Source organism: Aquarana catesbeiana, linkage group LG02, assembly GCF_042186555.1.
Source record: "Aquarana catesbeiana isolate 2022-GZ linkage group LG02, ASM4218655v1, whole genome shotgun sequence".
Lineage (NCBI taxonomy): Eukaryota > Metazoa > Chordata > Amphibia > Anura > Ranidae > Aquarana > Aquarana catesbeiana.
In genome coordinates, this window is record NC_133325.1 from 33,905,866 (window position 1) to 33,920,711 (window position 14,846).

The 14,846-nt window shown below is 43.7% G+C and overlaps 1 protein-coding gene across 1 annotated transcript in view; it reads left to right on the forward strand.

Moving 5' to 3' along the window:
- PGM2L1 (phosphoglucomutase 2 like 1) overlaps positions 1–14,603 on the forward strand; it is a gene marked incomplete in the record, with an annotated part of 107,427 nt that extends 92,824 nt beyond the window's left edge. The window contains 2 exon segments of the mRNA XM_073612763.1: positions 600–733; positions 7,265–14,603. Coding sequence (XP_073468864.1) covers positions 600–733; positions 7,265–7,367 — 237 coding nt within the window.
- Positions 14,604–14,846: the final 243 nt, after the last annotated feature.

The window sequence follows — 14,846 nt, forward strand, 5'->3', positions numbered from 1 at the left end:
GCTTGGAGAGGATCAGCAAAGAGGAGTGGGACAAAATCCCTCCTGAGATGTGTGCAAACCTGGTGGCCAAATACAAGAAACGTCTGACCTCTGATTGCCAACAAGGGTTTTACTACCAAGTACTAAGTCATGTATTGCAAAGGGGGTCAGATACTTATTTCACTCATTAAAATGTAAATCAATTTATAACTTTTTTGAAATGCATTTTTCTGGATATTTTTGTTGTTATTGTGTCTCTCACTGATAAAATAAACCGACCATTAAAATTATGTACTGATCATTTCTTTCTCAGAGGGTGAACGTACAAAATCAGCAGGGGATCAAATACTTTTTCCCCCTCACTGTATATCACAGCTAGTTCCTAGAATGTGTTCTTGGCCAAAAACTAGTTAAAGCGACAGTAACTTAGCTTCAATGGTGATTTATATTGTTTGGGCGTTGCAGCACACCATTAGTATTACATGAAGTGGGTTCAGATCTAATGGGAATTTACAATGAATGAGATGAGGCGATGGTGATCTAAGCTGTATGATAATGACCTGACTAAATTACATTCTTCTGGAGTCCATGTTGTTCTCACCTCTCCTCCTCTTTTGCAGTTGCTTCCGGTGAGTAAGAGCAGTCAGATGATCACCTTCACATTTCAGAATGGCTGTGTGGCCACCCTTAGAAGGAGCGGGACAGAACCAAAGATCAAGTACTATGCAGAGATGTGTGGAAGCCCCGGAAAGGGGTGAGTTTTCGGAAGTGTCTCTGTCTTGTACAGTGTTGTTTTTATCTATTGCCATGCGTTCTGTAAGCTAAGGGTTTGTGTCAGGGCAAATCTAAAAAAAAAAAAAACACATGCAGTATGGCTCTGTATTGCATGCACATTTTCCCATGGTTTGTATTTTTAAAAATGCAGAAGTACAGAATATCTGTTGATCCAGATAGAAATCCAGTGAGATTCTAACTTCCTTTAGTGCGCCAACAATGCAGGGTCTCAGCTGCACTGAATCCCAATCTGTGTTTTTGGCCCAGTCTGGGTTCTTCCCTGTTGGGTTACAGAATATCTCCGACTGTCCTCATCACCATAACTCTTAGTGCTCACTCCCCTGAGTGAAGTAAATACAAATATAAAAAAATAGTTACACCCAAGCACTTAAACCCCCCCCCCCCCCCCCCCCCCAAAAAAAGCTTTTGAGCCCCCCCCACAATCGTACGTAAACACCCCCGTCGGGGGGGCCTACGTACGAATACAACACTTACATTACACGTTACAAATCGCCATGCACGCTAGAGTGGGTGCAATAACTCTGGGCCCTTTATTCATGGTTAACTATTAAAATGGTTGTAAACCCTAGAAAAACGAAACAAAAAAAAAAAACCCTGCAAGACAAAGGCATAATGAGCTAGCTCATTATGAATTACTTACCTGAGATCGAAGCCCCTGCAGCCATCCTCGTAACCCGTTTCGGCAGCAGACATTGCTCCCGGAGTTACTTCCGGCCATCGCGGGCTCCAGCACTGTGATTGGCCGGAGCTGCGATGACGTCACTCCCGCGCATGCGCGCAGGAGCCGCCGGTAACGGCACAGTCTAACTGGAGCAACGGCACATGCGTGCTATTGCTTCAGCGCGCATGTGCCGATGACGTTGGCACATGCAGATACAGGGGATATCTCCTAAACCGTGCAAGTTTAGGAGATATCCAGTGTAGCTACAAGTAAGCCTTATTATAGGCTTACCTGTAGCAAAAAGTGGTTGTAAAGGGTTTACAACCACTTTAACCTGATGACCTGTGTGGGTTTTTAAAATGCCTTGTATGGAAACCATAGGGCACTGAAGATTATCATTTTACAGGAGTCCACAGTTTTAAAGCTTGACGTGTTTGGAATCAATTTACTCAGTGCAACCTCCTCTTTTAAATTGGGTAATATGTTGCATTTGTATGCCCTAAAATTAGTTTTGGTGAATTTTGTGTAACATAAAAATTGGGAACTCCCACTAAATCTCCAGGATCTTTGCTTTCTGAAAATACATAATGTTTGGGCATAACCTTCAGATCTAGAATGGTTTTGTAAACGTGAACAAAATCAACCCAAAAAATGGCTATGGCAGTGAAAGAGATAATACATGACAGTGGATTCCAAGGGCACCTTAAGTTGGCTAAAAGAAGAGCACAGAAAGAAAATTCTGTCTTGAAAGCCTCAAATGGAACCACTTCCTGCATTTCCTGGGTGTGTAAACTGCAGCTTGAGTCATTGAACTCTGTAAATAACAGGCTTTTTACAGCAAAGAGAGGGAAACTTGAAAAAAGAACCGATAACTCCACTTGTTTGCTGCATAGGAGATTACATAATATTAATAATGGGCATTTCATGTTTATCTGACAAAAATGAGGCACACAGGAGTCCAGAAAGTTATACTGCAACCTACAGGAGTTTGAGACATTGGTGAACAGAATTGTTGTCCAGCCCCCTGCATAGCAACTTCTCTAGCCAGCTCGGCTCTGTTTTTCCCTATTGTCCTAGGAGGTTGGAAAACCTTTTATTTAGGTCTGTTAAACAGTCTATTTTTTTTTTTTTTCCTAGTCTTCTTTGCGTCATAGAATTTTTGCTGAGATTGCTACAGTGACTTGGTCACTGACCACCAAAAGCCCTCCTCAGCACCAACTGCCCAGGGTATAAGTATCTGAGGCCTTGCCTCACTTTGGACCTAGCCGCATTGCCACTGCGTAGATACAAAATGTCTTCACTAAGTCACAGGGAGGACACTGCCATGGGTGACCATGCTGACCTAGTGGTTCTGGGGGCATTTACTTAATATCCCCAGAAAGAACCGATGCAGATAATCTGGGATCCCATTATTACAATGTCATCAGTAGAGTCTTTCTCACCTCCACTGGGCAAGGCCGAGGCCTCCCCTATGCCAACAGGGTCTTCTGTCTGCTGAGAGCTTTTTAGCAGTTTTTTTTTTTTTTTCTCATCTGCTGGGGTGCTCTGCCTGCAGAGACTGTAAGCACACTCTAGTGCCACCCCCTTCAGAGTCTGTCTCTGACTTTTCTAAGCCCTTCAACCAAGCCAGGACTGGGATCCCTGTCTCCATTTATGGCTCAGATTTAGAGCACTGCAGTCTCCTGCCATTTACAGGGTGTTTGTTTCATACTTTGATGTCCTTTTTATCCTGCACCTGGAGGATCATCCTGCTCTTTCAAACCTCTGGTCTTTTAGAGCCCCTACAACTGCAAAGGCCTCTCCACTAAACTCGCTATTTCAAACATTCCTTGTGTTGGTGGTAACCTCAATCTTTCATACAGTCTCAGGCCGAGGACGTTTCTTTAAGAGCGATCCCTGCGCCCCCTGGGTTAGGCACCCACTTTATAGAGTGGTTGTAACAAATGTCTGGAGCCTTGTGCTTTAGTTGTGATAGCTTGCTACAAGCATCCGAGGTTTTGTCTTATATGGAACTTGTGTTCATAGAGATGTGTAGAGCACATGGATGGGACACTGATGCTACATCCAAAGAGCATCTGACACCATTATCTTCCAAGGGACATGGTCTCTTCAGTTCTGCTCTTGGCACCATGATTAGCAACACCATGTTTGGTCAGTACGCTGCTGCCTTAATGCATGTCGTCGGTGAAAGGGTTGGAGGATCTCCAATATTCATCGGTTTTTAGAGCCTAGCTCCCACTCAGTCTGTAGCGTTCAAAGCCAGAGGTCAGCTACCCCCTCGTTTTTCTAGGGCATCCTGGGTTCCAAGCTCATTGGAACTTTGAGTCCCTGTCTAATTAAAGACTTAGTTTTGACAGGTGGCTTCCACCAAGACTCAACCTCCCTGCATGAAAATATTATACCCTTGGGTACTGTTGATTCCTTCATGGTATCTGGTACCCCTGAGTGACTGTTACCTTTCTTAGCAAGGATCTGGCCCTTCACTATCCTTCAAAAGCACCTGCTACTTCTAAGAGCATTGGACCCTATGGCTACCCTCATGTCTTTTCCTGGTATTCTCAATGTTGAATATTTGGACGTCCTTCTCAGAAAGGAATCCTCTTTCTGGACCTCAGTCACAGCTCTTCTGAAGGACCGAACACCTGCAAGCTTCAAACTGGCTAAGGACCAAGAAGTCCCTGGTGTGACTCATCGCTTCTTTAGGTGAATAGGATGGTCTCTTCCCCTACTCCAGGGGGACCCCACGCTGGAGTTTCCCCATGCCTCTGATTTCGGTCTAGTTCTCCAGAAGAGGTGGTTACCTCTGCATCTAGGTATCCTATTAGTTTGCTTCCTTGGGTGGATTCTGTTTGACTTTGCTTAAATGTTGTAGGAACTTTTCCTTTGGAAAGGTTTGGATGTCTTCCCTGTGACAGGACAAGTGGTTTGGCCCCATACGCTGGATAACACTGAGAATGCCACTCTTAACTGCACTACTTCGTTGGAGACTATGCTTTGACATCGCGCTCTCCTCCACAGATGTCTCCACACCAAAGGGTGAGTTTGGGTGCTACTTCTCTTCTGCATGGCAGTAAGCGATCCTCACTGGAGGGCTCTGTGCTCCCTGGATTATCAGCAGGCAGATCAGGGTTCTGCTGGCGCTCTACCCAGTTAGAGTACATCTGAAGGCCTTCGTTGAACTCAATCACCTGGAGATGGGTACTTCGTGCATGACTGCTTTGCAGACCTATTTATTTGGTCCCAGTGTTTTTTTGTTGATCTTGTCTTGTTCGTCTTTTTTCCTTCATGCAGATTTGTTCTACCGGTTTTGGTAGGTTTTTAGTTTACAGCTGCTCCCAGGTGCAGATTCAATGGTCATTTGTGTAAAGTCATTTCCATTGATCGTGATCTTTACCGTCCTAGTCTTGAGCATTGGGTAGTTCCTCTGTGGCCTTTCCTTGGTTATTGGTCGCTTACCCTGTGTTGTAGGGGGCTTCACCTCATCTGGTTCAATTCATATATGGGTGTTGGTCTTTAAGGTCGTCATGAGTTGCAGACACTTCCTAATTCATTCTCATGAACCGATCAGTGGGTTCCCCCACCCCCCGATACCAACCTTTCAGGTTGGGGAGCAGTACTGGAAAAGACAACTGTCCAGGGACAGTGGTCCAGAACCGAAAAAGTTTTGCCCATCAACATCCTAGAGATTCGGGCAGTGCGTCTGGCTCTGAAGTCCTGAACATTCAGGTTATGGGATTGTCCTGCCAGGATCCAATCCGACAATGCCACAGCTGTGGCCTATATCAATCGCCAAGGGGGCACTAAGGGTCACGCAGCTCAGAGAGTGGTGGACCATATTCTAGCTTAGGCAAGAAACATCCTTCTACGCCCATCGGCAGTCTTCATTCCAGGAATAGAGAATTGGCAGGTGGACTTCGTGAGTCGCCAGCAGTTGTTCCCGGGGGAGTGGTCCCTTCACCCCGAAATCTTTCTGGCTATATGCCAAGGATGGGGCATCCCGGATGTAGATCTTCTAGCGTCCAGGTTCAACATGTAGTTGGTCAACTTTATGTCAAGGAGAAAGGATCCACTTGCATGCGAGACAGATGCGTGCTGACCCCATGGTGTCAGTTTTCACTGAGTTAGGCTTTATTCCCTATTCAGTTGCTGCCACGGCTTTTTGCAGGATCAAGCTGGAAAGAAAGCCAGTAATTATTGTAGCCCCAGCATGGCCCAGAAGGTCCTTATATGCAGAAATCGTGAAGATGGCGGTAGAGGATCCATGGTCCCTTCCACTACGGCCAGACCTACTCTCACAGGGGCCGATATTCCATCCTACCTTACAAGCTCTAAGTTTGACAGTTTGGCTATTGAAGCCCACATTCTGAAGAGACGTAGTCTCTCCGGGTCAGTGATTTCTACCTTCATTAATGAAGCCGACTTCCAGAGTTTTATATATTATAGACTCTGGAGGGCTTATGTTTCCTGTTGTGAATCCAAGGGTTGCCACCCTCGGAAATATAACATAGGTAGAATTCTTGTTTTTTCTACAAGTACAAATGAAGCTGGCCTTGAGTACTATTAAGGGCCAAGTCTCGGCTTTATCAGTCTTCTTTCAAAGACCACTTACTTTTCATTCTTCGGTCCGGGGTTTTTTATACAAGGGGTAATGTGGCTTATTCCGCCAGTTAGACCACCCTTGAACCCCTGGGACTTGAACTTAGTTTTTTTGTCAGTATTGCAAAAACAGCCCTTTGAACCGTTACAGCATACTCCCTTGGTCCTTCTGACAAGGGAAATAGTGTTTCGGGTTGCTATACCCTCTGCAAAAGGGTATCGGAGTTGGCCGCTCTTTCCTGTAAAGAAACCATATTTAATTAGGGTGGTTTTAGGTTTTCACCTAAACCAAGATATTGTCCTACTGTGTTTTTTTTTTTTTTTTTTTTTTTCCCAAAACCAGGGTCTAGGGTAGAGAACTCACCACATCGTCTTGATGTAGTGAGAGCGGTCAAGGTCTATTTAAAGATGACTGCTCAGGTCTGAAAGACTGATGTTTTATTAGGCTGCCAGAGGGTCCTAGGAAGGGACAGGCAGCGTTGAAATCCACTATTGCTAAGTGGATTCGGCAAGTTATAATTCAGGCCTAATGGTAAAGATTTCACCTTTTCATATCAAAGCGCACTCTACTAGAGCAGTTAGTGCTTCGTGGGCAGTGCATCACAAGGCCTCCATGGCTCAGGTCTGCAAGGCCGCAACTTGGTTTGCAGTCCATACATTCACCAGATTTTATCAAGTAGATGTAAAAAAGGGCATGAGGATATCGCCTTTGGGCGCAGTGTGCTGCAGGCAGCAGTATAAGTCCTCAAGTCTGTTGGCGCCCTACGGGTTGTGTCTCCCTCCCCCAAATAGCATTGCTTTGGAACATCCCACATAGTAATTACTATGGTGTCCCGTGATGTACGATAAAGAAAATAGGATTTTTATAACAACTTACCTGTAAAATCTTTTTCTTGGAGTACATCACGGGACACAGAGGTCCCTCCCCTCTTCTGGGGTATATGTATATTACTTTACTACAAAAACTGAGGTGCTCCCGATATGGGGGGGGGGTTATATAGGGAGGCAAATTCCTGTTTAGGGTGTGCCAGTGTCCATCACCTGAAGGTGGCCTATAACCCACATAGTAATTACTATGGTGCTCTGTGTCCTGTGATGTACTCCAAGAAAGGGATTTTACAGGTAAGCTGTTATAAAAATCCTATTTTTTTTTCATGCCTGACCATAATAAAAAAAAAAGTGTACAGAACCTGTACACATTCCCTTTAATATGTTTTCCCTTTATACTTTCAGTGACAAACTATTCCTGGAAGAGGAGCTGAAGAAAGTCATTCAGGTTCTGGTGGAGGAATTTTTGGAGCCCAGCAAGAATGGTCTGATATGGAGAGCGATGTGAGGAGACCCAGCAATGTAGAATCCTCAATGGTTCTCTGACCCCATTCATGCATCGTCTTAACCCTCTGAATGTATCATCAGGAAGTGAAGTGCAAACTGTCCAGATGTTTCCACATGTCAGGATCATGGCCTTGTCATGTGGGTTTCCTCGCTGCAAGGCATTCTGGGAGGTTTTTGTGTTGAGTGGACAATCGCAAGCTCGGCAGTTTTCTTGCAGTGATAAAAGGTCACTACTGATGTGATGGGCATCATTACACTAAGAAGAGATTTGCTTATCTATTTCTGTATCCCTCAGGCTTACCCCTGTAATGTTTTGTGTGTGTTTGCTTTTGACCAAATCCAATGCTTGACAGATAGCCAGGATGAGTTTCACTATCCATGAAAACGCTGGTCTATCTTAGAGAGGCCCTGTTGCCTTGCCCGTTCAGGCCAAAGTGTTCAGGGTCTGTTTAATTCTCTCCCCCACCCTTCCCCTCAACCACCTTATACCGACCTCCACAGCGTTTTCCAATAGAACCTTTCTCTGTTGCAGTTATTGTTAGAAAGCAAACCGTGATTTAAGCTATAGGGTCTAGTGACATCCCCCCATTTAGTCATTTGACTTTACTTGGGCTTAGTATTGGCCACTATTATGAGCACTGCATCGTGGAAGGAGATCCTACGCTCTCCCCATATCCAGAAGCTTTGGATCTTTTGAGGAGACAAGACACGCAAAAAGGAAAATCGGGGGAGCACTGTTAAAATAAATATAAGGTGGCCAGGGGTGGGCTTTATAGATGAATTCCGGGTATGCCAGTTTTTGTATACAAAAAGGAACACAGGGGGGCGCCAGCTAAGTGCAGCATCAATGGGTTTATTATTATTTTATAATCCTAATAAACCCATTGATCCACTTAGCTGGCGTCCCCTTGTGTTCTTATTTTGCTATTTTTATATAGTTACATTAGTCTATTTTGGACCAATGTAAGTTTGTGTGTGCAGTACCTTTTGGGATACCCATGGAAGTTTTGAAATCACTGTAGTGTAGGCATTACTACTACACCGCTATTACAGTGATCTCCGCCAGCTTCCAGTTCCCATGCCAAGCGGCTGCCCTGATGCTGTGTAAATACTAGTGACTCGCTTGACATGAGAACATTTTGCATTTTCTCAATGCGCATGCTCATTTTTGATTGGACAAGGAGGTTGTGACATGAACACCCCACTTTTCCACCATTGCATTCATTAAGAAAATGCAATGTATTCTGTGGCTGAGCAGGCTACCTCCTGTGTTCAGTAAGCAGCAGGGGAGCTGCTCAGAATGGGATCCAGAAGCCAGCGACAGACATTATTAGTAATACCTACTGCAGTGTTTTCCAGCTTCCAGGGGGATCCCACAGGTTTGGAACGTGCATACTTATGTTGGTCCATAGGTGTGCACAGCCTATTGCATTAGGGTATGTGTGTGTGTCTACATATAAATGACCACGGCACATTGACCTCCCTTCTCTTCCAGTGAAAGAGGAGCGTAAGCACTTCTCTTATGGCAAAGCCGGCAAGAGGGAGATCTTTCCCATCTTCCTGCTGCCACACAGAGTGGTGATACTAATGCTCATGGGGTGATTAGGATGTGCCCAGGCACACCCGCACGCCTTAGCATTGGTCCATGCTGAACTAATTCACATACCTGGAATTCAGCTTTAACCAGACCCTGTTTACTTTTTTTTCCTGAATACTCACGTGTACAAAGTCTAATGAGGCCACCAAACAGTCTGAGTCCAAAAACTTTTTTTTTTTACAGACAACCACGTTGAACATCAAACGTGTTTCGAGGGCTCCAAGACCTCCCCACTTCTTCAGGGCTTAAATAAAATCATAATGACTCAAAAATGACACAATCCAGCAACATTTAGTTATTTGTTCTGTCTGAGTCAGGAAAACCAGAATGGGCAAGGTGACAGGGCATGTTAATTCTTCAAAGACTTCCTTCTGTTTTAGCAGAGGAAGCCATGCTGATTGCCCAGTCCCAAGGGGGATATGCTGCATGCCTTGATGACGTCACTTTAACGGTTCCTAATAAGTGACACACATTGGCTGCCTTTCTTGAGGGATGTATCCAAAACCTTAAATCCTGTGTTAAGAAGCTGTTTTGTTCTGTTTTACAGATATTTTTGTTATTTATTCTTTTCTGTACCATTTTATGTTTTTGTGTATTTGCTGTAGACTGAGACGTTTTAGCTGTATTGTGGTGCTGTACAGTGATGTGGACTTGTCTTAGTTTACTATTATACTGTCATTTCAGTGGTTCTATCTACTTTCAGAATACGAATGATAAGCTTACTGTGGTTTTCTGCTGAGGCGCTGTAGATGTGGTGTCATGTAAACCAGCAAGAAGACACCAGGAGGGTGTATGAGGGATACACACTTTGTAATGGTCCCTTGAATAGCAATGGCATAAGTATCTTTGCAAAGGCTGCATTCTTGTTCTGTTAACCAAACTGCTCGTGAAACCTAGACAAGGACTCTTAAAGCATCTGCTCCCTAGGAGTTGGCGTTGTGGACCTTCATCAGATACGGTATACTTACCACCATAGTTACAGCATGAAGGTGGTCCACTGTGTTAATAGGGGCCTATGTTGTACAGTGGAGATCCCCTTTAGGTTATGGTCTTTGTCTTTCATCAATATAGTTTAGCAGCTACAGATCAATATTGTGCTTTATAGCTGTCATGATACTGGGTGGTCTATAAAGACCCTGAGTTCCTTGCTGATTACTCTTGATGACTTTGCCACAAGTATGCCATTCTGAATGCTTACTTCTCCACTTTAACAAGTGTCCCCTGCGCCCTCTTGTGGTAAGCCGATATTACAGCAGAACTTTCTTCTTTATTTTTTTTTTCTTGTAGCAACTTGCTGCAATATAAAGTAAAGTGGAAATAAATAGAAGGCTGAAATATCACGGTCATATTTTGCTTTAAAGCTTTGTTAGTTGCTTTAAAAGTGCTTTTCCTTGAAAGATTTGGGTAAAGAAAAAAAAAAAAAAAAACAATTTGAAGCCCTTACAGACAGAAATCTTTTGCTTACCCTTACAGCCAAGGCATCCAGCTCCACTTGTGTGCAGTCTCCATAGATTAATATAAACAATATTAGTATTTGGAGGATAGTTCTGCCAAGTATTAGGCCCCTTTCACATCTGCCCACTGATCCCCTGCTGCTCAGAGCAGAGCGGGATTATGACGGGTCCGTGTCTGCTCAGTTTATACTCTGTTCTATGGGTGGCCAGGAGTAAACAGACTCCGCTGTCCATTTACACCCAACTGCCCTACAATCTGATCCTCCTACATGGGGGAGGATGGCCCCCTTTTTTTTTTTTTTGCGGACTGGATCGGAGGTAGGCGGATATAAATGGGCACAAATCCGTTTACACCCGCCTGTCTATATAAATTGAGGGGTCCGATCAGGTCTTCCTGAAAAACTCACAGGTGGACCGAAGTTGACTCTTTTGAGTGAATGGAGCCTAAGTCTCGGTTCATATTACTGCGTTCTAAATGTAGGCAGCCCATTCGTTTCAATGGACTTTGCCACCTGCAGAAACGCAGGTGAAAGAAGTCCCTACCATGTTTGCTGATAGATGGGGGTGCCATTAAGAGTAAATGGCGCCTCCCCGTGTCTGCTAAAGGGCAGCGCGTTTGCCTTTAGGTTGGGAAGATCTGATTCTTCATGTGTTCTGGACCCGCAGTAAAGTGAACCAAGACTAAATACTCTGCATTGATCCTTTTGGATTCCTTAAATGTTTCGTATTTCTTCTTAATAAAAACAACTATAGATGAGACAGTCAAATAGGTGTAGCTGAGTGTAGTGACGGCTATACTCTCTATCTCATCTACTTCTCTCTCATCCTCTCCTTTTCTCTCTTTTACATCTGCTCCCTTATCTGATTTTTTTCTTTTCTCTCTCATCTGCTCCCTTCGCTATCTCTCATCTGCTCCCTTCGCTTTCTCTTATCTGCTCCCTTCGCTTTCTCTTATCTGCTCCCTTCGCTTTCTCTTATCTGCTCCCTTCGCTTTCTCTTATCTGCTCCCTTCGCTTTCTCTTATCTGCTCCCTTCGCTTTCTCTTATCTGCTCCTTTCGCTCTCCCTTATTCGCTCCCCCACATCGGCTCCCTCCGCTCCCCCACATCGGCTCCCTCCGCTCCCCCACATCGGCTCCCTCCGCTCCCCCTCATCGGCTCCCTCACATTGGCTCCCTCCGCTTCCCTACATTGGCTCCCTCCGCTTCCCCTCATTGGCTCCCTTTGCTCTCCCTCCTTATCCTCTCCCTTCTCTCCTTTATGCAATCCCTTCCTTCTCTCTCACTTTTTCTCTCTCTCTTGCATTTGCTGTTTTATTTTTCTCTCTCTCTCTTGTTCTCTCTCTCTTCTCCCATTGGTCTTTGGCTGTCACTGTATCTTTTTTTCTTATCTTAATCCTGTAAAACATTCTCTTTTTTGCTAGAAATGCTAATTTTTATTTTGATGGGCTTGAAATTGTTTTATCAACCAAAAAGTGTTGAGAGGATTCTTAAGAAAAAAAAAAAATGTTGAGAATAGAAAAGGTTAAAAGAAAAAAGTTGGAACCTATAGTTCATTTATTATGACTTGTATATAGAAGTAAGAAGCTGTGTAGGTATTAGGAATATTTGACAGGTAGTGTGTTTAGCTATTTGAATTGAGTTCCACTTTTATCTTCCCAGGAGAATCCCTTTGAATATATGGCCTGTTACTTAGCGAGCAGGACATGGACTTGGGGCTATTCCATGGTCAAATAGCAGGCAGGAAAGATCTTTGTTGTTATGATTGGTAATGCAGAGAGATCACTGCACTGCACCCATCTGGCATTCTCCAGTGGGGGGCTCACAGTGGTCTCAGTTTGATGGGATAGAAGCGTTTTGCACTGTAATATGATGTGGTTCTCCCGGTCTGAAGATGCAGCTCTCAGGCTGGGGGCCTGAATTGCACTATACATTTTAATGCACTTACTTTCACATTTAGTGTGAGGGAAAACAATATTTGTAATTATAATGTAAGATCGGTTGGTGAGATGTACGCAGACTGTAAGCCAACCAATGAGGAATGCCGAGTCCCGTTATGCATCACGCTGGGATTTTTGCATTACCTCCATCGTTGAGTTTGCATGCTATAGCCAATGTATTTGTTGGCATGTTTATTGTTACAGCAATGCTATGCAGCTTGATGAATAGTTATGACGATGTGCCTTGGAATGCAGTCTTATAGTGAAGGACGGATTAAAAAAATATCCCAGACATGCTGGAGGTTATCCTTTTCCTATATCTCTGCTCTACAGTAGGTGACATTTTCTTATCTGCAGTGGCTGTCCCCTCTTGGCTTCTTATGCTCTCTGACAGGGCAACCGATCTGGTAAATGGCAAAATCTTACTGATTGTTGCTGCACCCTGAGTCAGCTTGTGCTCGAAATGAGACTTTTTAGGCCAAGTGAAAGACTCTTGTGTCATCTTGACATCCATACCTGTTGGAGGTCTCCTAGATGAGATGAGCAGCTCATTACTGGCCCTATTTAGGAAAGCTGCAGAAAAGAAGACCAGAGCTGTACCCGACAGCATCCAATCATTTTATGGACATTTGAAGAATAAATTCTGATTGGTTGCCAGAGACCACAACCCCAGTTGTGTTTTTGTCTAATAAAAAGCCACTTATGGGTTTTTGGTGTCTTCTGCATTGGTGGTGTTGGTCTTCTCGATGGATGGTTGTCAGGCAGTAGGATTATTGATGACCAGCCTAAGTTCAGAATGTGCCTTTTGGAGGCAGCAGGAGACCAGGCCCAGCAGCTAAGGTAGAACCGCTCTACATTTATCTACCACCTTCTCTTCCTTCCATATAATACATAGAAATAGAGAACTCCTGAAAGTCCAAGTCCTTCGCCATATACAAATCTAATGTATCAGGTCAGATTTTCTACTTGCTGATGAAATGGTGGGATAATTGTTGGCTTTCTGAAGAGAAAAAATTTGCGTCTATTTTATAAGGAATGCTAAAAATATTTGGTATTTGCCATATTTACTGAGAGTCCCGAGCTGGTGCAAACCTTAGCTGCCAGTGCAGCCCCAAAATATTGGTCTGGATGGGTTTAGAAGACAATTTGTATAGTGTAATCTGAAGTTTTCGCAACACCTGTTTAGTCCAATTGCTGATCGCCATACAGGCATTTATAGCCCATTTGTGGCCTGCTGCTTTAGACTTCAGTTAAAAGCAGAACTAAACCCGTCAATTTAAAATGTAATGGTTTAAAATAAACATTTATATTCCTGGAATGCCGGGATTGCTAACTGTCACATTTGCTTGGGCTCTTAACCAAACTATCAGACCATCAAATGGCTGACATAACTAATCATATTTGAAGCACCATGGCGGTTGCAGATCAAACGCAGGCCAAGATGGCAGCCTCCTTGGCTGGAAAGAATAGAAGGGTTTAGTTCTGCTTTAAGGCATTTGAGGAGGTGACTCTTGATTCCAAAATATTAGCGATGCTTTAAGACAGCTTTCAATATAAAACAAACCAATGTTAATCTAGTCTGATAACGCAATAGTGTAAAAAAAAAAAGGCATTCTACTGCTAGAAGCTCAAGATTTAGGTGAACGCACATCCGCAGCCAGCGTGCCGCTTTGCTGTAGACTAGCGCTGGAGCGAAGTTTTTGTAGCCTCAGTGTTCTTTTCTGAATATTATATTCCCCTCGGTTTATCACTGGGGTTTGTTATTGCAGAGCCGCCCTCAGCGCTCTATAAAGAAAAATTGCCGTTGTCGCTGATATTTGTATATTGCTTTCTGTCCATATTGTAAGTTATTCGATATCTTACCTCGGGTTGTGGCATTGATCACATGGGAGTGCTTCTGCCGCACCTTTCCTACGGTTACTGATGTCTGTCCAGGATGATGCTGCCTTCCTTACAACATGCAGGTCTTTGTGTAAAAGTAAGACGTTAGAATACAAACTATATATTGTTGTTATTAGAGGTTTAAGGTCTAAAAACTGAAGATAATTGAGATAAAGTGGAGAGATTTTCTTACACAACACTTTCCATTGGAGTACCCTGCAGGCTTTTTCTAATGAGGCTGCCTGAGCCTGAAATGGCCAATAGCCTAGAACAATAAACTGCTCTAAGCTTCATAACTACCAAGGTAAAACCACATGTATATCGAGTTTTCTACATACAATACATATTGGCAAAATGTTTATTTATTTTTTTTTACTAGAAATGGAGGGTACTGGGAAGACCAGATATAGTTGAATACAGGATCCTGGGTTTAGTAACACTTTAGTTGAACAAGCTGAAGTTAGAAGCTGATTGGCTACAATGCACAACTGCACCAGATTTTTGTACTCTCCAGTTTTAGTAAATCGACCCCAATGCCTTCTGTTTTTTTTCTTTAAGCAGTTAAAGAGTAAGTTCATCTTTGCACGAAAAGTGAAAGGGTGAACTGACTT